The following is a 25,489-nucleotide window of genomic DNA, read 5'->3' on the forward strand; positions in this document are numbered from 1 at the left end:
GACACACAGTCTAACAAGAAAATGTAATCGTTTTACCTAAATAATCCATGTCATGTTTGTTAGTAGGATCAGTTTTGTTATTCATGCAAATCCTTCTTTCTTTCAGCTGAAATTGACGACATGAGCATATGCTATGTTCTGAAGGATGGCGACAGTGCCACAAGCGACACCTTTCATTTCTCTATTGAGGACAGTGGTAAGTGGCAGTGTCTCAATTTGTGCATTGACAATCTCGGATTTCTCAAATGATAGGCTTACATGCATATCACAATTTACCTTATTAAACCGTATCAGTATGTAAAATGCGTTCTAAAATAGGAGAGAGTTTCAAAACAGTAGTTTCTTGCATTTCAGTAGAAGTATTTCAGCAGTACTTGAGCAGAAGTAAGAAAACTGGCATGCACAAAATGAAAAGGACAGAAATACTGTTTATACTGTAGATAAATACCTTCTCTGCTGCACTCTGTGGATTTCTTTTCAACTACTAGCTCAGACTTAAAATATGAATATCAACGTTTCTTGCCTATTAAAATTTCATGTTAGTCTTACAGCAGAGGTAGGCCTTCTGTATAGCCTCAACCCATAATAACTCATTATCTTTTAAGCAACCAATTATTGATTTAACCAAATAACTAATTAGAAGAGCAATTAGCAAGTGACTTCCTATAAACATGGATCTGTAATCAGTCACAGGCTCAATGAAAGGTTTGAGGCAATCATGTCTATGTTGCCGATTAGTGGATGCAGCATGCCTTACAGTGTGTCCTTTCTAGTACCCTTCAGCTGTGTTGAGTGAGTACAAAGAAACACACTAATGGGGGCCCTCTTTTCCCACAACTATCTCAGTGGCCCCCAACCCATTTTGTCATTTCCCATTTTTCAGGATAAATGCATTACTTTGGTTGAAATCAGTGCCAACAGGTAGATGGACTGTTAATGACTGATGGCTGAAAAGCAGAAGCTGGCTCTGAGTTATTCTTTTTCACCTGAGCTTGTGTCAGTGTTGAGTGTAGGCAGAGTTCCTTTGTTGCTGAGCAAATTTCCTTCAGCCCCTCTATTATTACCTCACTTTGTTTATTTGTCATGGATCTATGTGGGTTTCTCTCCCCTCTCTGTCACTTCCTTGATGACATACTTGAATCCCACTCTGGTAATTTGTAATTGCAGTACTTGCAATTAAATTCACTGTCTCTTTTAAAATACTTTTGACTTTATTAGAAACTCCAAATAGTATGTTTCTAATTTTTCCTCAATAACAAGTATAGGCTTACTGTGGGACACGATCCGCTTTTTTTTTTTTAAAAAAAAAGCTTCTTTTTTATAAATGTTAATAGGTTAACCTAAATGGCTTATTTGACTGATTAATAGATACAAAACCCATCCATGACGGTCCATCACATACTGCACTGCAGCTTTTGAGGCAGGCAATGAACATTTTTAATGAGATTTAAGCTATGCCGGTGGCTGCCTGAATCCCCAGACAGACGCTGCAGCTCTTTGAACAGTCGCATTGTAGAGGAGCTGAACTGTGTAAATGGCATACAGCTGTATTCTATCATGTTAGGCAGGGGGACGTGCTCCTGCTCTCATTTTCAAGTTCACTGGAAAAAAAAATACCAGCTATACATTGCAATGGTATTGGGTTAAAAAGTTACCATTCATGTTGCGGCTTCTTGGTGGTGTTCCGGGAGTTTGTTGCAACAGCTGTGATGAACAATGGAAGGTTGAAGTATTTTTAGCACATTTTTCAGTCCATGTATGTGTGCGGAGTGCTGATGTTCTGATGTGCAGGATTTTTGCCACTTTTTAACCTGTCTTTAGGGATGGTGGTCATTGTAAAAGCGTTTTATACAAATAACTGCATAAAGTTGTCAGACATTTGGACAACTCTCTGTTCAAAGTTGTGTTTGTTATTTCTCTCACAACCAGTTTGTCCAGTTATCATTTTATTGAAAAGTGATTATGGTGAAACACAACTAGCTCTTAGTTATGTGCAAAAGAAAAATGATCAGTCTTTTTAATTAAAAAGGACATTAAATAGAAAAAGAACTCTGACAGACTGTATTGGACCTTGGTAACATTGGTTGTTATGTGTATTTTGCCATCGCCAGTAGTGTACCACTAAGGGTACACTACTCTGGCTCTAGTGGTGGAGCAGGTTGTCCAATGATTAGAGAGCTGGTGGTTCATATTCCACACCAGTCATCTGTTGTTGTGTCCTTGGGCAAGACACGTCACACTGTCAACATCACTGGTATATGAATGTTTCGACAGTGGTCAGAGCACATTGGCTGCCATGTTTCTGTTAGTCTGCCCCCAGGGCAGCTGGGACTTGTAACATACCATCACCAAGTATAAGCGTGGAGTGGATGAATAATGGATTAAATGTAAGAACTTCGCATGCCGTCCACATTAATGGCCAGTATAAATCTAATCCACCGCTGTTATGGTTACTAAGTGTACATTGACTATAGTTGTGTATACTTCTGTATATTTCCTTTTCATGTCTTCATTTGTATGAGTAGCAACAAGAGCTGTAAGCGATAAGTGATTAAGCTTTCAGCTAGAATCATTACTTGTGTTAGTGCAAATGAGGAGACTTATCTCTTTCAAAATGTGGCCTATTACAATCTGCAAAACACTTATCTAACTTCATTAGATCTTGTCGTGAAAGTCAAGTGTCTTGAACAGTATTCTATTGGTGGAATGCACTGACTGAGAAATGATTTATCTATCTGTCTGTCTATCTATCTATCTATCTATCTATCTATCTATCTATCTATCTATCAATCTATCTATCTATCTATCTATCTATCTATCTATCTATCTATCTATCTATCTATCTATCTATCTATCTATCTATCTATCTATCTATCTATCTATCTATCTATCTATCTATCTATCTATCTATCTATCTATGATCAATAGAGGAAAGCTCTTTTATAGCCCTTTTCCAATGAACAAAATGGCACAAACAGAAATTACAAATGCATCACACAAATTTGAGATTTTCTGAAAGTTCATCTATTTGTTCCTTTCTATACATATATGCTGTCTTCGTCTTCTTTTATTCCAGTTTATATGCAAACTGTTTGTCTTCCTTATCTTAACATGATATTTGCACAAAACAAATAACATATAGAATGAGATTCCTGCCGTTCCGACAAAACTGTGTGATAAAAGTCAGAAACAAATGACACCAAGAACACTTATAATCACAGTCGACATCTAAACACTTATAGGATTGGCAGAGCTTTTCAAACATTATAGTATTGCAAATTGTTGGTGCCAGAGACCTTTCATTTAAAGAGGTATTATAAATTCTATGTGGCATGGGGAAATCTACACAGATCATAAACCTTATCCTCAGAGACACATTCAGACTGCAGTGGGGAGAGAACTATCACACACAAAGAAATAATAAAAAAAAAAAAAAAACAGAAAGAAGGATGAACAGCATATATATCTGTATTACCTCTTCTAATTTTTATGTTGAGTCTTGTGCTATTTTAATGACATACTGACAAAAAAACATTTCTTTTTTGCCTTTCAATGCAAATTTAAACAACCTAGTGATGGTGTTTGTCAAAATACATGATGAATGATTAAGTTTGACTAAACCCATCTGCCCCTGCAATGGGTTTAGTGTACCCTGCCTGTCGCCCAAAGACTGCTGGGATAGGCTCCAGCTTCCCCGCGACCCTTAATCGGACTAAGCAATTAGGATAATGAATGAATAAATAAACCCATCTGCTTTTAATTATAATGAGATGTGCATCTTAAAAATATATAAAACATACTTCAAAATATTCTGTTATTTGTACTAGTCATAATATTCATAAAAGGGGCTCTTTGTGCATTTTGTATGTACCTTGTTTCTTTTTCATTTCAGAAACTGACACTGTGCCTTTTAAGCTGCATTTAAGGTGATTTTGCCAAAAGGGATATGACAGAGCTTATTATCCTAGAACTGCTTTCACATCTCAGTATGTGTCTAGCTTGTCAAAGCCCTGAATGAAAAATCACAGTAGACTAGAATTACACTTACTAATTGGTGAGTATCAGTTAACTGTTTTGGAGAAACGTGACACTGGGGAGGGAAAGTCACTAAGAGAGGTCTGGGTCAGAAGTCTGATTAATTACTTAGAACATATAAAATGTCTTGTGTAGAGCAAAAATTGTGTTTGTTTTTCTTTTTGTGAATGCATGTGTGTGTGCATGTGTATTGCTGATAGGGAAGAGACTGCTCTTGTTGCTTTAAATCAGTTAATTGCTGTGTTTGCTGGACTCCAGCACTCCCCGGGGATTCAAGTGCATTCAGGTGAGCTTACCTGAGCACACACAAGCCCTGGCATTCCCAGGTAGTTGTTTATAGAACTCTATCCCTGTCTGCCTCTAGCTAGTCAGTCAGCATTACAGATGTTGTCAATGAAAGACAAAAATGCTGTCTTGGATTTTTTTTCATTCTGGTCATTTACTTCCAAATTCTTTTCTTTTTTTTTTTTTTTTAACTTTTACTGTGTTACATAGAGACTGAAAAAGATCATCGGTTCCTTAATTCTTAAAAATATCCAACTTATATAGGTCAAACTAATGGTTTCCTTCTGTTTCCCTTTGTCTGTAAGAATTTGCTCAAAATACAAACCATGCAATGTACAAGTTAACAATTCTATTTTCTAGCAAAACGGTTCTGCACATTACAGTGTAGGGCACATTCCTGACTGGAACATGTTTTCTCTCTTGTGAACCCTTGAAATCAAGAGGAATTTCTTCTCCACACACACACATGACAGCAGAGCCCACCTCAATAAGTATGTTATATGTTATTTCTGCTTCATGTGACAAGATAAGTTCAGGTCACCATGAGTAGATTGAGTTAGTAAATCCTTCAAACCATTTAGGCCTGCAGTAATATCTGATATGACAGTTGTCAACATCTTCCATGTTACTGATGCATAATCGCTTGTGACACTGAATGCTTACTCCATCTCCCCCCACTGTTTAATTCCAGGTTTGGAGAGATTAGCTTACTCCCCATAGCGTGCTAGAGTACAATAAAAGCAAGTACATGCACTTACATGCAATTGTGTGACTGGTTTTTACTATAATATCCCCAACACAGCTCAGGTGATGACTCTGCAGTTTTCCTTTTTCCTGTGTTTCTATCCTGTTATTAATGAAAGTGTCCACCCTATACTTTTCTTTTGGGGTGGTATAACATTTCTCTGTCCTTGGAACCTCTGTGGTATGAATCACATTCATAAGGCATGTTGTAAACTTAAAAAAATTACATAGCAATTGTTTTCTTTCTGCATAATCCACTAGTGCTGCAGCAAAGAAAAATAAATCAAGAAAGTATTGTCATTTTATTGCTATGGGAAAAGATGTAATAAAATATTTGGTATTTTTCTGGAAATAGTTGCTTCACTGCCGAGATGAAACTGAATGAAAAAGAGGGTTTGGTCTAATCGTTTTAATTGGAGAATAATTTGAGTCTTTTCACTTACGTAACTGGCTTTCTCTTATTTTTCTCCATAGTCTCAATTGAATTTATATTTGCAGTGTTTTGTTTTGATTTTTTTTGCTTTTTTATGCAACAGTAGTGTTATTTTTAAACACAGAATTATACGTTATAGATTAAACTAGTTTTCTTTGCATATGAGAATACGAATGGCACAGGTTATTAAATGGATCTTGTCAGGAAAGTGTTGCAGGGACAAGCCAAACGTATGAAAGAAGCTTCAGCCAAGACAGAGGATCCAACGTTCATGGTGATCAAGTATATATGAGTGGTGATTAGCTAATTCTACAAGACTAGTAAACCATAACGCGTTCAAGTAAAGTGTGATTGAATTAGTATGAATTGTAATGATATAATAACTGCAGGAGTTCTTTATTTTACTGGGTTTACTATGCCCTAATTTTCCCTTTGGAAAAAAGGATAAGCCTGCTTGATGATTCCTTTCTCTTTGGCTTAATATGCTGACAAAGGAAGTGTAGGGAACTAAGGTTAACAAGGCAAAGGCAAATTCCCGAAAGTATAGAAACCCCAGGCCCAGACTTGTCCTGTGGATGATAATATGTGTCGTCATAACTGCTTCAGGATATCAGTCTAGCAGAACTAATATTCTTCCAGGACTTAAAAGCTTCTCACTTGAAAATTTTGGCATGTTTTATGGACAGTCCCCAGTGTTACAGTTATCAAAAATCTGATTAATTAATGGACAACATATACATACCAGCAGTACGCTTGTATTACCATGTTATTGTTCTCATTCGCAAGAATAATGACTTAGTTTTAAAACATTAATGCCTTAGCAAATTAACATGTCAGTTCTGCAGATTAGTCTATTTACATTAATTAGTTCATTTTGACAGCACTAGTTGTTTCACATTGGTATCAGATTGTAGTATTAGAGTGAAATCCAACACTGGTATTAGCACATCCGTAATCATGAATCAACACCAGACTTTTCAATAATCACAAAAGAAATATGACAAGAAAAGTATATCCTGCCCTGGCCTTGACCAGCTCATGGTCAAGTAATGGTAATGGTGATGGTGGTTAATATTGAGAGAAAATAGTGTGTTGTTTGTAATAAAATATAAGCAGCTGGCAGTATGAAAACAAACACATTTCAACACTACTTTGGGGACTTGGGGACAGAGAAAAAAGTTCTGAGAGGTAAAGTGTCAGGAATACCTTCATTGCTGTTGTGACATCTTTTTTCATGCTAGTTTTTGTACCGTTTTGTTAAGTCATTTTGGATAATATGTTTTTTGCCCCTGAGTCTCTGCAGTGGGTCAGAGCTGCTCCTCTAAGCCCTTCTGCATGACAACTCCTCGAGCCTGTGTTTAGATATTGAAACCCACATCAGTATACGCCTTTTTGTGTGCATTTATAGTTGGGATTTCTGCTGCATACTCAAAGGATACCCTTTTCAATCCATCTGTCTTTTTCTGCTGGCACTTCCAAATGTACCATAAAGATACTCTGCACCAACTGCAGTGAACAGCAAACTGTTCTGACTTTGATTTCAAGCTGTTGTAACTTTTGATTTCAGTTTTAGCAGACCTGGTAAACACTACAGTCTTTTAACTTCAGATTAACTACATTTCAGTATGATAAGAATATGCAATAGTATGGTAAAATTAATCTGCTGCAAAAATGTGTAGAAAATCTCAAAGAAGGTTCATTTTCAGACATGGTAGGAGTGTCTGTCTTGTGAGTGACAGGACTCTTATGCCATGAAAGGTGCTGATGAAACCCCTTGGGGATTCTGTTTGTGGATCAAGCTCTTACTCTCCACCACCTGCTTTCCATAAGTGTGGTCTGATAGGCAGGATATAAGGAGTCATGTTGTTGAGAAATGGGAGGGAAGAGCAGTTTGAGGAGATGAAAGATGGAGGTACTTTGTTGGTCCCAGTAGTGGTGGGGGTAAAGCTTCAAGCTGCTTCCTGTTGTTTGTAGCGATGGCATGAATGTGCTGATGTGCTTTTCACTCTAAACCCTGCTTGTGTTGACAAGTTCTGAGTGCTGAAATGTTGTCGCTGCATGACTTCAGCTTTATTTGCATATGAATGGATATTATTGTGATATTTGCTAAAGATGTGATTAGCTGTAATCAAAGCATGTGGTACATTCTCAGATGTAAAACATGTATTTCACATCCCTAGATTTCTAAAGATGAATGATTCCCTCAAACTATGCAGTTATCTAAATCAAAGAAGGTTCTAGTACTCTGTACATACCTCTGAAAAGAAAACTTTTAACAACATGCTTAAGAAAAGATGGCATCCAGTTGCTGTCTGTAAAAGAAAAATGATCATATGGGAAACCAGAGCTCTTTAGTGATGCAAAAGCAAGTCATATTTCTTTTCAAATGTTAATGGAGCTGTACAATCACTCATCCATCTTTGCTATTTTTAGCTCACGGAGTATTTTGATGCCACATATTCCATATTTTTCCAAAAGACCTTTGCATAATTTGTGTGAGAGTAAAGATGTTTGTTTGATTCTTTTTATATTTTATTACTGCCTCTCAAAATTAAAAAAAAAAAACAAAAAAAAAAACTTGTTCTGTAACAGTGAAACACCGAAAGCGCTAATAAACCTTTCTCTCCTGAAGAATACTAAGAATTGTCTTGCTAACCAAAATTAACTAGGCCATGAATGAGCTTATCGTAGTTTTCCAGCACTTGGGCTTAGGTTGACGAGTTGCATATTAGCGAGCAAACAGGATGATGGTCTGAAAAAAAGGCCAGAGGGTGCACGTCTAGACAACTGGCAAATCTGAAACACTGATCACATTTCTCTCCTTAAGTCCCAAAGTAATTGGCTAAAGCATTGCAGTTACCATTAAATTGCTCTGTCGTGCTTTAAAGGTTATCACTGGTCACTGAAGGAGCAGATGCTTAAGGAATTTCTGTGACGTTGAGATATTGTGAAACTTCAGCCAGCAGTTTTTTTTTTTGTTTTAAACTTGAAAGAGAGATCTATGTATTTATTTAAAGAGACATTTTGCACAGAAAAATGTGAAAAGTTGTTTTCCTCCTTCCTTTCATGCATTTCTTTGAGACTTAGCTAATAGTCTTCAATGTCTGAGAAATAAAATCACGGGTTGTGCATCTTTAGCATGGAACACGTTGGTGCATAATTTTTTGACATTGTAAGTTCCCCAGTACAGAGCGCAGACATCTAAAGGCTGTTTTTACAATGATTCAGATGAAACAAAATGCTTGCAGCTTGAATGTCATCAAATTAAATTTTGTGAGCATGCTTAGAAGTACTCCTCTTTTAAGTTGCCAGTGTGTATTTTTGAACCAAGAGCTTCTTCCACTGCACAGACTAATCTTCAGTTCAATATTACAAACTGGAGACAATACCAACACTAAATCCTCAGACATTTTCTTCAGTCATTCATGAATGTAGAATAGCATTCTTATCTTTAACATGCAGGTTTGCACAGTTGTATTTGATGTCTCCTTTTCAGCAGTCGTAAACAAAGGAGCTGGAGTCATTTAACCCTTATTTAGGAATTACTATTTCATCTTTTCAGGGAGAATTTTCCTTTCAGGCAAATGCCTTTCTACATGTGAGGATTTGCATGTAACAACTGTGAAATGCAGCTAAAGCATGTTGTTTTAAATGACACCGGCCAGCCCAGAGAGCAGAGTCGACAAATTCCCAGCTTTATTAGTATGGAGCGCATGAGTCTGTGGGACTAGGATGGGGTTTTATATTCTATGGCCTCACACTGCTGCTTTCAGCAAACAGTCCACCATTATTTGGTCTGACAAGAGAGCAAACACTGGGCATTCAGGGGTCAAGAAAAAGCACGTCCCCTTCCCTTTGTCAAGTCCTGTCTTCTTGTTTCCTTATATTGCTTTGTTTTCTCTCACATTTCCACACTTAGCCATGTATCTCCTTGTTATTTTACTTCTTTTGTTCTTTTCTTTTAATAATCTCCTCAGTCAGGCAGGGTATGACTTGTTTATTTTTTAGGATGACCTTAAAAACAAAAACAAGGACTCATTTTTCTTTATGGTTGCATGTATGTTTTTTTTTCTTTATTTATTCATGTGTTGTTTTTACTGGCTTGTTGTAGATTTGCCTGGGCTACAGCAACCTATGCACCAGGGTGTTCACACGATACAAAATTGACCGATAATGAGCGAGAAACTCAAGATTTTAAATCCACAATGACCTTTATGTGAGTGCTGAAAAAGCCCTGTGGCTGCTAATTCACCCTTTTGTTGTTACTCCCTTGTTATTGAGAGTTCAGGCTTTTGCTCTCTAAACCATGTGGCTGACTGTTAATTAAGACACTCGAGGCCGAGTCCTCTTTGACTGACAGCAGTGTTATTCAAGGGCAATCAAGGGATACATTTTCTGACCTCACCTACACAATTAAAACAAGCAAACCCCTCAACAACGGCTTTCATGTTGCTTTTATGTCCAGTTTAGAGATACAGGAGATTTAGACTCTACATCTTTTCAGGTTTGTAGTGCATTATAGTTTAATGGTGAGATAAATATTTATTGTAAATCCCTCTAAAAACAGAGTTCATTGAAGTTATTGACCTGTATGCAGTCTGCTTTCCAGCCATGATCATTGATAGGTCCTGACTCTCTGCTCTTGGCAGGGCACACATTGTCCTTGTTGAAGCAGATTTTTTTCTAGATTTCTTTTAGTTATGTTTCTGGAATTTGTTAGTCAGGGATAAATGCTAATCCTTTAGAAATAGCTTAGTTAAACTGACATGTATTGCTATTTGTTAATGTGGTTATTTTTTAGAACCTAGATTTTTAGCATATTGACTAGACAAATGTGAGTGACATCCTGTATCTGATGCTTGTTTTTCAGTGTGTACTTTTATTTGTCTTTTTAACAAGTTGAATTTTAACAATTTTCAACATCTCAGAAATGTAATGGCTTGAATCAAAGTGTTCCTTTCTCTGCTGACAAATGATGTTATTTGTGGCAGTGAGTGAGGATACTGGCCCGTGAAGCTGGCTCCCAGGGCCGTAGTGACCTTTCCCTATAATCACATTGTACAGTATTTCCTTTGCCACATTTTTTCCTCTGAGCAACAAATAAAGGTGCCCCATCCGAAATAAGAGTTTTTTCAATTCCGCTTTGCCTTTCCACGCATGTAAGAGGCTCTGTTTTTAACCTAGAAGACAGTTATGGTTTGCTTTCTTTAAAAAAAATTGTACTTAAAAAAAAAAAACAACATAAAAACAAAAAATTGTACTTAAAAAAAAAAAACATAAAAACAAATGAACAAAAAATATTAAAAGTGGACATGATGAAAGTCCCTGTTCAGCTTAAAAAGTTTGTGTTTAGGAAGCATAGAAAACTGGGGAATATTTTATATATGAACAGTTTTGTCTTGGTTGGCTGTCTGCAAATGTCGATTGATAGTGTTTTTATCATTATATTATCATATTTATAGTGATTTATCTGGTAAATGGTAAATGGACTTGTACTTCTATAGCGCTTTTCTAGTCATACAGACCACTCAAAGCGCTTTACACTACTTGTCACATTCACCCATTTGCACACACACTCACTCAACACACTCATACCCCGATAGGCACATCGGGGGGCAGTTTGGGGTTCAGTGTCTTGCCCTAGGACACTTCGGCATTTCAGGGGAAGCCTGGAATCGATCCCCCAACTTACCAGTTTATATCTAATCACTAGGACCAATGATTATTCAGTCTTTGCTTTTCCGTCTCTCAAAAAATAGATTATAATAAATTACATTCATTATTTATACATCTGAAAACCACTCTAATCTAAATTGAGCTCTAATCACACATCTTATTACAACTAACAAAATACACTACCTGGCAAATAAGATAAAAAGTTGCCACCAAAACAAGAGTCCCACCCTAATACTTTGTTGAGTCCCCTTAGCTTTGATTATACAGATACAGCATTTACTGTAGTGTTGTATTGATAAGCTTCTGTAACATAATGTCTGTGCTTCGTGAACCACAATTTGAGCTAAATCCAGACATTTCCATCTTGAAATACGGTTGTGCTGTTAGGAGGAAAAAATCCATTGATGGAGTAACCTTCTCATTCAGTAGATGCAGGTAGTCAGCTGACTTCATTGAACACATATTATTGATGAACCTTGACCTGACCAGCTGCAGCAACCACAGATCATAGCACTGCACTCCACAAGCTTGTACAGTAGAAACTGAGGATGATGGCTGCATCTCTTCATCTGAATGTCATCTTACCCTTACCCATCACTCTGCAACAGAGTCAGTCTGGACTTATTAGATCACTTGACTTTCCTTCATTGCTCCAGGGTTCAATCTTTATGCTCCCGAGCTAGTCGAAGCTTTTCTCTGTTGTTAGCCTCGCTGATTACTGGTTTTCTCATAGCTACACAACTCCCAAACCCTTGAGTTCATTGAACAATGTGTGTGTAGAAATGCTCTTTTACTATTAAACATAGGCTGAGTTCTACTGTGTTTTTCACCACTTTGATTTCACCAAATATATAAGTGATCACCGATCATGATCACTGTCCTTGTGGAAAACAATGCTTACCTACTATCCTTCCAGTTTTTAATAATATGTTGGACAACTCTTAATAAAATTTTAGTAGATTTTGCAATCTCCTCACATGTTATCTCTATCGATGCGTGCCAATGAGTAGACTATTCATTCATAGACTAACATCTTTTCCACGGCCACAACATGGCCGTTTAAGTAACAAGAAGCTACTCATTGAATCACTTGCTGGCAACTTGTTGATAATGCTCCGTACATTAATTATCCAGTAGGAGGTTATTTGATTAATGTGTAAGTTTTTTTTTAATTATTGTTTTTTTTTTTTTTTGGCCAGGCAGTGTGTTAAGACCATAAAATCTGTTAGTACAAATTACTAATTGAATTTCTGAATACTAGCACACCTCTTTAACTAATATATTGAAGATCTGGTCATTGGGGATGAATTGGGGATGAATGCTGCCCACTACATTTCAAATTTGAAGAGAGCATTAAAAGTTAAATCACCTCTATATGTGGTTCAAATGTTAATCTCAAAGAACTTTTCCCTGCTGAGAGCAAAGCATAGCTTGACTTAAGCCTTGCATGGCTCTCTGACCTAGAACTTTTGTTCAGAAGAACCTCTGGCCTTTCTTTCAGGCTCCACGGATGTCCCCTCAGAGTGACCACTGTGTGTGAGTGGACACAGAGGCTGCACCAGCCAGAACAGATCTGGTGGAGAGGGCAGATTTATCACAGAGCAGTTCCCTGAAAGGGTAGAAAGGGTTTAGTGCCTGTGAAATCTAACTGTCCTAAATCTTTCGGGCCATGACCAGCTCTCCGTTACTGCAGATGTGAGGCTTAGGGTGATTAGAGCATATCATGCTCTTGCTGCTCGGCTATGTGCTTTTTTCTTATTCAACAGGATTATCATATCACTTTTGCCTTAATTGGAAAAAAGTATGCTGGCATGGGTCAATACACATTTAGGACAAAGGCATGTCATTTCTGATATACTGTACATATATCTATATAATTATTTTATATATGTATGTATATATGCGTGTGTTTGTGTGCATTGGGAAAATAAACATTGCAGGTTGATTTCTTAGAACAGAAATTCATTTAGACTTTTTTAATACATTAACACAATACATTTAATACTTTAAAATGTAGTTCATTATGATAATAAGTAATAAAATAACTTGGTATGAGTCATAGTGTAGTCAGGGAGACATTTTAACCTTGCTGGTTTCACCCCAAATAACAATCGAGGTCATCAAACTGGTCTATGAATATTAATAAAGTGAAACCACAGCCTTGTGGCACTCTGACCATCTGTTGCTTGCTCAATGTCCAAATGCTGATCAGTAACAGTGGAAACAATGTCATTAGGTGAAGTAAATATCATAATTTTCTGAACTTGCTAAAAACTATGTTGTTATATGCACTAAATCCTCATAAATGCAACGGACTGTTGAGTAAGCTCAAACAGATGCTTATTTTCATTCATATTTTTACTACTACATTCAGTTACTAGGGTAGTTGACGTGAAGAATGGGGTATGAAGAAACGTGTGTGTGTGTGTGTTTGTGTGTGCGTGTATGAAAGAGAGAACAGGATCAGAGGGTTTTTTTTTTTAATTGTTATGCTACTGGTTAGTGATGGCCCATGTTGGATTTTTAATATGCATAAATTGTTTTCATTATGTGAAGGACTTTGTATTGCTTGCTGAATGAAAAGTGCTTCATAAATTAAATATGCTGATTATAGGAGTTAATTTTTTAGCAGTTTTGGGGCCTTCTTCATCACTTACATTAAACATTTGGAAACTTTAACACAAAAGTGGCAAGTTGATTATCTGAATTGCATCATGGTAATAGATAGATATAAACTCATTTATGTTTTGTTACATGTCTGTAAATGGCTTAGATAAAGGCAACAAATACACTGTTTGAAAACCAGTCTGGGGTACACAATCATTAAGTATTTTTAGTGTCACTTGGGCGGTATTTACAGGTTAGTACTCATTTATCCAGCCTGATTAATGCGGTGCTGGCTCTGTTGGCAAGGGGCCGCCTGTCTGTCTGCCTGGCTGAATTAACAGATGAGGGTCCATGGGGCACCACAGCTCTATGATGCTTGACGGTAACCAAATAAGGCCTGACTGCAACATGTATGCAAGGAGGAGACAGGGGCGCTAAGTTGGCACAGCTCACCCTCTCACATTCTTTTGCCTCTCAAAAGGCTTCTGTTCCTCATCACACATCCTCAATATGAGTGAAAAGAACTTTTTGAACTCTACAAGGGGATTTGTGAGGTAGTTCATGTAAGTGTTCGTTCTAGATTTTACAATTATTTAGATGGATTTTACAACGAATGGTTAAAATGTTAGTTTAAAGCAGACAGTGCAGGAAATCAATCCATTCCGTGAATAATGATGGCTGCACTGGAAGAAACACTGTTCAATAGTACAGCATCTGCTGAACCTCGGTGCACAAATCTACATAAGCTATACCAATATTGTTCACTAAATTCTGTCTGAGTGTTGTGTGTCTAGTTAAAGATTAACTATGGTGTTTTCCTTGGGGCCTCTTTGAAGTGGACTTGCTTCAACCTTTCCTTATCTTAATTAGAAAGAAATTTGGAGGAGTGAAGTGGTCCTCTGGAAACAAGCACCTCCACTCCCCAGCTCCCTAAAGGCCATATCACTGCAGCTTTATCCGGGATTCCAAGCCTCATTAACTACATGCAGTTTATGAGTTTAAATGTAGTTATGGGAGGCGTCCCTCTCTGAATCTGCTGGATATGAAAAGTGAATTATGTGTGAGTTTATATTTTCAAATATTATTGAAGGCAAATAGCTGTCTGACATGATTTATTGTGACAAAACACTCTCTTACAGTCTTTATTTGATGGACAGTTTCTCTCTTTAGTATCATGAATACATTTTGCAGATTACTATTGAATGTTCAATTAAAATGTATGTTTTAAAAAAAAATAATTTAGTCTTCTCTGTTCTCTGTCTGGGTGTCTGATTACACATACAATCTGTTTACTTAATATAGAATTTTACCCGAGGTAAAGTAAACCAAGCACTGAACTGTAACTATTACGATGTCATGGCTAACAAGTCAAAACAGGCACCTACCAAGACCTTTTCTTTTACCGTTGTCTCATTGGAAGAAAGGCTCCACAGCTCAGAGATCACACATGAAGTGTTTACATGTGGCACGAGTGCCACACTGCTGGCTTTAATCCGAGCAGTGCAGCCAGGTCCTGTCATAGAAAGGTCACCTGTCTTCAGAGGAATGATGTGGAACACACAGGAAGCTAAAATCCTACTCTGTGAGAATGTGAGAAACTCATTAAATAAATCCATTTTTAAGACTTTATACTTGCTGGATTAAAGACACTGAGTTGTGCATGAAAGGATCCTCAATAAAGTGTACACCTTGCACACCTTGCTTTTGAATTTAGGTGGACCCGTTCTTCTTATCTGACCTGCTAGTTACATTGCTACTTATTATCTCCAATGAAGAGCTTATTTCCCCTTCAGGATTAATAAAGTATTTCTTCTCCTGCTTCCAATTACTGTGAAGCAAAGTCTCCTTTGCTTCACAGAATTCCTTTCTGTAGTTGTCACATTTGTCTTTTAATTATTTGGTGGTGTAGTTACATAGGGGACCGATAACCTGTGTCATAACGCTCTGTGAAACTCTGTAATGTTAGACAGACATTGAGCAGCAGCTTTCAAAGCTAAATCTTCATAACTATGTCACAGTAGCAGATAGAGTTTGATGAATATTAAATAACAAGGTCTTATGTTTGAAGAGAGATTTCAAACATTTCACGTCTTAAGTAAAAAATGTGACCAATGAACTGAAAAGTATAAAGTGGTAGAAAAACACGCCATAAGAGAAGAACATTTAGACAGCAAACTGGCAGTTTTGGTTTCTCTGACATTACAAAGACCTTGACAATCAAAGGCACATGTCTGGTTGCAGCTAAAAATTTGGATTGTAAAGCTGGAAATCTCCATCATTTCCATGCTTAACAAAGATGTGATTGAATGCGATGGTCATGATGTTCAAGAAGAGATGCACAGCAACACGAGGAATGGCATTCTTTGTTTTTAATGCGGAAACCTGCCTCAACAGTATCCCATAAGGGATAGGTGAAAACATATGAGACAGATCCCTATGCAGCTTTTCATTTATACTTTTTGTTTCTTCTCTTCCATATATATTTTTCAAACCTTTCAAAAGTCTTTCTGTGTATGTTCGCCCAGTCTGTGTTGTGTATGCTGTGTGTGCGTTGGTTGTCTCTGGGTACAACGGCTTCTTCTCACTGTCCAAAGACATGCATGTTGGGTTAATTAGCTACTCTAAATTCTCCCTAAGAGTGAGTGTGAGTGTGAATGGTTGTTTGTCTCTGTGTTGCCGTGTGATGGACTGACAACCTGTCCAGGGCGTATCCTGCCTCTGGCCCAGTGTTTGCTGCGACAGGCTCCAGCTTTCCTGTAACCCTTATTTGGGACAAATGGTTAAGACAACAAATGGATGGAAATTCTGTATTGATAGTAATTAGGTGTAAAACAGTACATGCTTTTAAAATATTAAAAAAGATATTTTGCAGGCTGGAATGAGAATCAGCATCTCCAAATCTGAGAACATGGTCCTCAGCCAGAATATAGTGGATTGCCCTCTCCGGGTCGGGAGTGGGGTCCTGCCTCAAGTGAAGGAGTTTAAATATCTCGGGGTCTTGTTCACGAGTGAGGGAAGGATGGAGTGTGAGATCGACAGATGGATTGGTGCGGTGTCTGCAGTAATGCGGACTCTGCGCTGATCTGGCGAAGAAACTTCACAATTTACCAGTAAATCTATGCTCCTACCCTCACCTATGGTCATGAGCTGTGGGTCGTGACCGATAGAATAAGATCTCGTATTCAGGCGGCTGAAATGAGTTTCCTCCCCAGGGTGGCCGGGCTCTCCCTTAGATAGAGGATGAGAAGCTCGGCCATCCTCCACATCGAGAGGAGATAGTTGAGGTGGGTCGGGCAACTGGTCAGGATGCCTCCTGGACTCTTCCCTGGTGAGGTGTTCTGGGTAGATCCCTGCAGGAAGAGTACCTAGGACACGCTGGAGGGATTATATCTCTCGGCTGGCCTTGGAACACCTTTCGACCCCCCCCCCCCCCCGCGCAGAGTTGGCAAATGTGGCTGGGGAGAGGGAAGTCTGGACTTCCCTGCTTAGGTTGCTGCCCCCGCGATCCGACCCCAGAAAAACAGAGGAGAATGGATGGATGGATATTTTGCAGGATGGAAAGAATTGTGAAATTGTGACTCAAGCCTTACAGTTTCTACAACCTTATGACTCAGTTAGAGCTGACATTTCTGTCTAAACTTCTCTCTATTCAATTTGGATTTTTAAGCATAGGAAACATCAGTGTGTGTCACCTTTGTTCTCCCTTGAATAAATGTTGAAGATAAACCAAGTTGTCATGACATTTGTCTGCAGCAGAAGCAGTTTCATCATCTTCAGATTCTCTATGTGGTTTAAGATCCAAAGTACCTTGATAGGTTCATTCATTTTTCCATAGGGTTGGAAGAAAGAGCATTATTTGTCCTTGTTCTTGTGGAGGAGACAAAGTATTCTGTTAAAAAAAAAAAAAAAAATGGGCGAGGGGGGGTTATGTTAACAGCATTAAAGCCTAATTTCAACACTGTGTGGATTTATGTGCTAGTACTTTAAAGTCAAAAGGTTTGGACAGGCACAGAGAAGGTTTCTTTTGTGCTTACACACACTCAGACTCCCAAAGTCATATATGCATTCCTCCCCACACATAAGAGTTCCAGGATGAATGTGTGTAGGTTTCAGAGAAAGAAAACAAATGCAGTAAAGTGGCCGGTGGCAGGTGACAGATTTACTGACCATAACAACAAGGGTGAGTCGAGTCGAGACTCTTAGCTGTGCCTAACATAAACAACCGCAACTCTGAACCCTGTAAACAATGCCCCCGCATCCTTCTGGCAGTCTTTCTTTTATTCCACCTCTTTCAGAAGTGACAGGTGTTTAGTGGCTCAGTCTGGATTTCACTGCGTTCATCCATTAAGGCAGCAGCCAGCAGCCCTCACAATGTAGCCTGATAGATGTACTTTGACTTTGCTAACCAGGGTGTTATTATTTCGACTGCTGTTGCTCTGGAAATTATAATATCAAAGTGTGGCATCATTTCTATATGAGTCACTGTGTGTGTATCTTCACATTTTTTTATGTTTGAGTCTGTGTTGTCTTTGTGTGTTTGATGCTTGTTTATACACATGGTTTGAGCTTTTATGGCCACATGGTAGCAGTCATGCCCTCTGGTATTTGTAGCTATCGCCTTTGAATGCAACTTCAAAAGGCAGGTATAAAATAACCCAGTTCTGACAGGAAACAGACATCCTTTATCTTAATTAGAAATGAAGCAATTAAATTGCATAAACCATATTCTTTTTGCATAAAGGCTTTGCATGCCTCATACCTCCCACTGAGTGCTGGTTTGGACTCAATATCAAGTCCTTAAGGTATCCAGGAAATCACTTTAATAAGGGGTATTAAATATCTGTGCCAGCCCAGACACAGAAAGTAGCATTCATTTTCAAAGCATATTTGGATTATTAAGTCTGGTTTAGGCTGTTTAATTTCTCTTCTGTGTTTTCTTTTGCTGTTTGATTTATTCTTGAGAATCATTTAAGGATTTCATTCATCTTTTGTGTTTTCAGGAGGCAACAAACTTAGAAACCAACAGTTTCGGTTAAACTGGGCTTGGATATCTTTGGAAAAGGAACACTACGTGGTGAATGAGGAGGTGAAGTTCCTGGAGGTGGTCCTCAAACGTCGTGGCTACCTTGGAGAGACGTCTTTTGTTAGTAAGTGCTCTTCTACGGTGACAAGTATTAGTTGAAATTCTTGACTTTTACATTTTCAGTTGCATTACTAAATTTCAAACAAAGAAACAAAGATGATTTTGTTTGGGAAATCAGCACATTGATAGACAACCATATCCTTTGATATATTTAAAAACAATGGTAAGGCTAACCCAGCTACTCAGTAGGGTCACACAGGTCATAACCTTTAGCCTCTCTCCTCTGACCAGTGTTTGGGGTCCAATCAGACAATAGCGCAGGAAAATCCCACAGGGAGTGTGTAAGTACATGCATAAGGTCACCTGAAGTTAGTGTCCATACAGGTGCCACTAAATGTTTGTGGAGGCAGTTTACTAGCCAGAACTAAAATAATTGTAACTCTTAGGGCTGTTTAGTAGCAGAAATATGCACTATAGCAGCAATTGCCTATTTTTGTGCTGCCATTTATTTTTCAATGGAGATGAGTTGCGATTAAAATGGGTTGATGTTAAAGGTCAAATCCCATAAAGGATAATGTCCTTCCCTGTCATGTCCCATCTTTTTATGCCCCAGTGCCTCAGGGCTAATGAAAAATCTCTGAGATGATATGAAAATTCTGCTAACCTTTACAGAGTCACAAGCGTAGTGTGGCTGCTCTACCTCAGTGAGATATTCATATAGAACAAGATTTCATCCGCCATAGTGGAAAATGTTCAAAAATTACAGTAAAGAGTGAATCAAAAACTAAAATGTAGAATATGCTTATGTGTTGCTATGTGGAAAAGATGCAGCAACAAAAGAAACAACAAATAAAAACTTTGAAATGCCTGCGAGATGCTCTCAGAATATTCTCCCTGAAAGTCAAACAACAACATAATATACAGCATAAGAGAAAAAGGCAAATAATCAAAAAATTATCATGTGTTTTTATGTACTGGAGCAGTGATATGATTTATTTATGGCTGCATAAACATAAAAGGAAGTGCTGCTTTCAACTGTGGATGCACTGTGATCAGTGCAAAGTGAAAAAAGACTTTCATGTTTGGCTTTTTCTTCGTTTTAAATTGTTGTTTTGTCCTTTGAAAATCTAAATCTTAACTTTTTCATTGTGCAGCCCTTTTGTTATGTATCAGGGAGGATTCTGTTCATAACAAGAAGCTGACAGAGGCAGGTGCAATTCTTATTTCAGCCCAGAACTATTTTGTTTCATCAAAGCTTTTCTTTAGACAAACAATGAAAAATCATTCATATTCTTTTCTCTGAACACCAACGATGAAACATTTTATATAAACTGTTTGTCACCACGCCAAATAAGTACAAGGCAGCAATTCTTTTATTGTATACTGATCCACAATGTATTGTAAATCTTTACACTTTCTTGGAAATATTTCTTCTTTGATTTCTAGCTGAGATAAATATTTTTTAAAACCTTTTCTAAATAGAAATTGATGTCATTATTAGCCTGTAACACTAGCATGTTGCAATCTTTGAAATAAAAAAAAAAAACACTCATATGCAGATTTACTGACATGCATGCCCTCAGACCCAAATAACACTCAGTGATGTGGACACATCTGGATTCATGTCTGTACCTTCACATGAAAACAAGGATATCTTTTCTTGCCCAGCACACTGAAGATGGCACCAGTTTGGAGGCTGCAGTCAGCCCACCCACCATGAATCCCCAGGATGACTGCTGTGATCAGGGCCATTCAATCCAGGTCTTGTTTGGGGCATAAAATTCAGAAGCAAATTGTGCTTTTTACGTTCAGAGCTGCTCTTTGAAGAGTGCTGATCTTTCAGGCCCTTTCTGGGACTGTTTTATCTCAGTGCGAATGTCCGGAGGTATTTTGCCTCTATCTGCACATGCATATCAAGGTTCCCTTTTATTTTAATCAAAGTATATATTCAGAATTTAAGTATATGCCTAAACTGTTGAAAAACTTGTGAAGAACTGGAGTGCAGTAATGTTTCAGTATTTCCTCACTTTACTGACCAGATTATGTTTTGTTCTCCCTTTTTTAAGTTACAGTTGCTTTCATGTTTAATGTTTCATTATGTAAAATAATTATAATATTTTTACACTCATGGCATCTTGCAAGATAGCTCTTTAATGTGTTGTCATGTTTTTTTTCTTTTACCACCTAAACACTGATTCATGTTGTGTGGCCAGTTAGCACAGACAAAAGAGAGGCTGTGTGACATTTCACTGGCTTCAGTACTCTTGCTCAACAGGAAGCCTGCCAAAGTCACAGCTATGGCAGCTATGAGCTCCATCAAACAGCTCACATGCTGAAGGTCAGACAGTCCATGTCATCCTCGGACCACTTCTGCCAAGACCAGGCTGACATGAAGGATAATTGGCTTTATTTCCAGCGAAGTTATTTGAAACATTGGAGACAGAAACTGAACTGAACTGAACAGAAACTAGTATGGTAGATGTTAGGAAATTTCTGAGTTTTACAGTGGGAAAACACAGTCGTTAAATTGTGTCTTCTTACTATATATGACAATGTAAAGCCATGCATTTACACATAGAAAATACATATTAACATTATAAATATAATAATCTTTTTTTTTTTTTTCTGTGTCCTTCTTCAGGTATTGGAACAAAGGATGGTAGTGCAGAAAAGGACAAAGATTTCCGGGGGAAGTCTCAGAAACAGGTGCAGTTCAACCCAGGCCAGACCACAGCCACTTGGAAGGTCAGAATCCTGTCAGACAGCGAGTATGAGGTGTCAGAGACATTCCAGATTGTGCTGTCTGAGCCAGTGATGGCAGCTCTTGAATTCCCAGAGGTTGCTACTGTGGAGATCCTGGACCCAGATGATGGTCAGTTTGCAATTACAATAAATTTGAGCCCTTTTGTGCATAGTGGTCATCTGTTTACAAGCTTTTTTCTTGCATGTTCAATAATAAAGATAATTTCTAAAGAACCACTTCAGTGGATGTTAGTGAATAATCCAATACATTACCATTCCTGAAGAATAAATAAATATATTATATAAAATTAACATAGATACATACATTGTAATTACACAAGTTTGTCTTTGTGATAAATAGGAAAATAAAATGTTTCAGCTTTATGTCATAGAATATTTACAGCGCCTCTTATGATAAGGATTGTTTATTTCTATTGTATTTTGCATGCTTTTTTAAATCTTTATATATATATATATATATATATATATATATATATATATATATATATATATATATATATATATATATATATATATATATGTATGTATATATGTATATGTATGTATATATATATATATATGTATATATATATATATGTATATATATATATATATATATATATATATATATATATATATATATATATATATATATATATATATATGTATGTATATATGTATATGTATGTATATATGTATATGTATGTATATATATATATATATATGTATATATATATATATATATATATATATATATATATATATATATATATATATATATATATATATTATAGTTTATGTACATATTTGCAGATATGTGCAATCTTAGCAGTCAAACTTGTTAGTAAAGTGCAAACAAAGTGTAAACATTCCTGCCGTTACATGTGCAACTGTACGTGCAGTTATCTGTTAAACGGGAGCCGATACAGCAATGAAAAATTACTTTGCTTCTTTCAGAACCATCCAACAATTCTAAGTTTATTTTACACCTTTTATCTGGCAGGTAGTGCATGAAAAAACTGGATAAGGACTATGTGTTTAAAGAGCAACCTTTGAAAGTCTTTTTAACTGTATATCACAGTAATTTGTGTACCCCCCTCCCACACACACACACACACACACACACACACACACACACACACACACACACACACACACACACACACACATCCAAGCCTCGGTCATGTCTGAGTTAATCATGTTTGATCAAGAAAATTCATCAGTCACCTGCCTGAGGGCATCAGAGCACTATGAATTTGAGGCAAATTAATTATATTGCTAACGCATTTTGAATCTGAATGTTTCTGCAAAGTTAAAAAAAAACAAGAGACAGCAGAGTGAGACTGGTGTTATCTTTCAAAAAAATATTGCTGAAATGGTCAAACGGTTGTAACATCTGTTTGCCAAATGTGTTGGGCTTGTGGAACATTCACAGTGGTTAAATGAAAGACGCATTGCTGGAACAGGTAAAAAGGTGCTGTTAAAATCAGCTGGAGTGCTACAGAACTGAGAAATTTAAAAAAAAAAAAAAAAAAGGATCTCAAAGGACTTTACTGGATGAAAAGAAAGTATTTACTTCAAAGCATGTATGCTAATTAGCACGTTTAGCTGGAGCTTGTTTCTGAAAACACCAGTCCCTGGAGGGCAATCAGAAAAACTGTCAGCCATCTTTCGCCAAGATCTGAAATTTTATTTGTGTCGCTGCAGCCTTGGGCACACAGTGTCGTCCCACAGTTCTGTTTACTATCATATCATTACTCTGTTTATGTTTTCTAAAGTTAGAAGATATTTTGGCCTGTCAAGGTCAAATAAACTTGGAACACTCATGAAAATGTATGTTGTGGTTCCCTTTTCTTAGAGTAGCATAATCAAATAGCTAAAGGGTTGCCATCATAAATATCTCAGGGTAAATTATCTTATTTTAGACTGACTAAATTAGCACAGGCTGGGGACAACTGCCATTAAAAATATTATGCAGTTAGTAGCTATAATGTCCGATGCAATATTTATTTATAGATAGAAAAGGACAAGTCAAGTTTTGTTGACTCACCAGCATATTGTTAATAATGGTCACTGAGAAGAATACAAAATGTAATTCTCATCTTAGAGAAATTTCTTGATAAAATCTTGCAGGTTCTTTAACTTTTTAAATGTCAAAAAAGATTGAGAAACAGGGAAATGGCAGAGGAAGAAGAGGAAATAGGTGGTTTAACTCGTAACATAATTAAAACACATCTTTGTTAAAGCACAAATAAAAAAATAATAAACTTGAATTAAACAAAGAGAGATACAGATTTGTCTGCACACATTTGATTTTCCTCAGACATTTTATCACTGATTTTCATATCACAGAGCAGAAACAGTGAGCATTTTTCCATATCCATCTGTTTCAACTGCCAGGTCAAAAGCAGCAGTGCGCCTCTTATGATAATGATGAAATGGAAGCCCAACCACAGAGTTGTACCACGAGCTGTCAGGGTTCTTAGCACGCAAGCTTGCAAATGATAGGTTTTTGAAGTACAAAATAGGTATGATACAATATTCTGAAACTTTTCCGTTTTTAGTTAAGTACACTTAATTTCACATTAATTTATCGATTTAAATCCTATTAACACAAGATGTCCAAATACAGGAACTCAGATCAAATTTAGAATAATACTGAACTTTTTTTTTCCACACAGAATCAACAGTCTTTATACCATCGGCCATATACAACATAGAGGAGGACATTGGTGAGCTGCTTATACCTGTACGCAGAAGTGGAGATGTCAGTCAAGAGCTCATGGTCATATGCTACACCCAGCAAGGTGAGACAGAAACTCCTGCATGTGCTGAAATGTAGACGATGAGCTGTTTCTGAAGTTAATTAGCTAGCTCTGCCCTGCGAAGTTGACAGATCTCAGTACTTTCATACTCATTTTCTGTGACAATCTCACAAAGGCTCAATTTGTCTGACTGGCATTCAGAGCAGATGATGGAGGCATATTGAAGAAGAAAAAAAAAAAAAAAAAAAACTAGTGTTAATTCTGGTCTAGTCCTGTCAGCTCTGTATCTAAAAGTGTTACATTATCACATCTCAAATAAAGGTGTAAGTTTTCTCACAAGGAGCAGGTGAGATGCATGTAAAGAAAAAAGTAAGCACATTTATTTATTATTATTTATTTTATTCTTTTTAATTAAAAATTACATGTTAGTGAATTGAGATTTGATTTTTGTTTGTCTTGTTTTGTTTGTTCAGAATAAGAAATATTAACAGGAAGTCTTAATCAGTATAGTCATACAGGTTTTATCATTAACTTTGTTTTCTGTTAACTTGGTTTTTTGTCCCCTCAGTATCGGCCACAGGCACTGTCCCCACCACAGTGCTGTCCTACTCCGATTATATATCCAGGCCTGAGGACCATCACAGCATCCTTCGCTTTGACAAAGGCGAGATAGAGAAATCCTGCCGGGTTGTGATCATTGATGACTCATTGTATGAAGATGAGGAAAGTTTCAATGTCACCCTCAGCATGCCCATGGGGGGCCGCCTGGGCTTAGAATTCCCCACAGCCAGAATAATCATCATTCCAGATATGGATGACGGTAAGAAGCTGTTACACTGATTGTAAGTGTGCAATGGCATGCAATCAGGCTAAGAAATTATAAAGCTTTGATTGTTGTTTCACATTGTAATATTTTGTTCTTTTCTCCATTTTATTCTGATTTAAGTAATCAGAAAGACTGAATTTCTTTTACAGAGGCTTCTTACCACACCTGAATTTTAGGAGTCTGTTCATTTTGAAAAAGTTTTCCTAAAGGAATAGAATCGGCTTGTGTGCATCCAGAAAACTTGTTGGTGCAAATGGGAATTGTGGGTCTTTGTTTGCTTTTTCATACCAGGG

General features: G+C 37.2%; 1 protein-coding gene across 1 annotated transcript in view; it reads left to right on the forward strand.

The window, feature by feature from the left end:
- Positions 1-25,489, forward strand: part of frem2b (FRAS1 related extracellular matrix 2b) — a gene marked incomplete at its 5' end in the record, with an annotated part of 50,939 nt that overhangs the window by 5,877 nt on the left and 19,573 nt on the right. The window contains 5 exons of the mRNA XM_079246985.1: positions 107-196; positions 18,781-18,927; positions 21,505-21,735; positions 24,287-24,412; positions 24,939-25,190. Of these exons, the coding sequence (XP_079103111.1) occupies positions 107-196; positions 18,781-18,927; positions 21,505-21,735; positions 24,287-24,412; positions 24,939-25,190 (846 nt within the window). The remainder of the gene's footprint in view (positions 1-106; positions 197-18,780; positions 18,928-21,504; positions 21,736-24,286; positions 24,413-24,938; positions 25,191-25,489) is intronic.

Source organism: Telmatherina bonti, assembly GCF_933228915.1.
Source record: "Telmatherina bonti genome assembly, chromosome: 9".
Classification (NCBI taxonomy): domain Eukaryota; kingdom Metazoa; phylum Chordata; class Actinopteri; order Atheriniformes; family Telmatherinidae; genus Telmatherina; species Telmatherina bonti.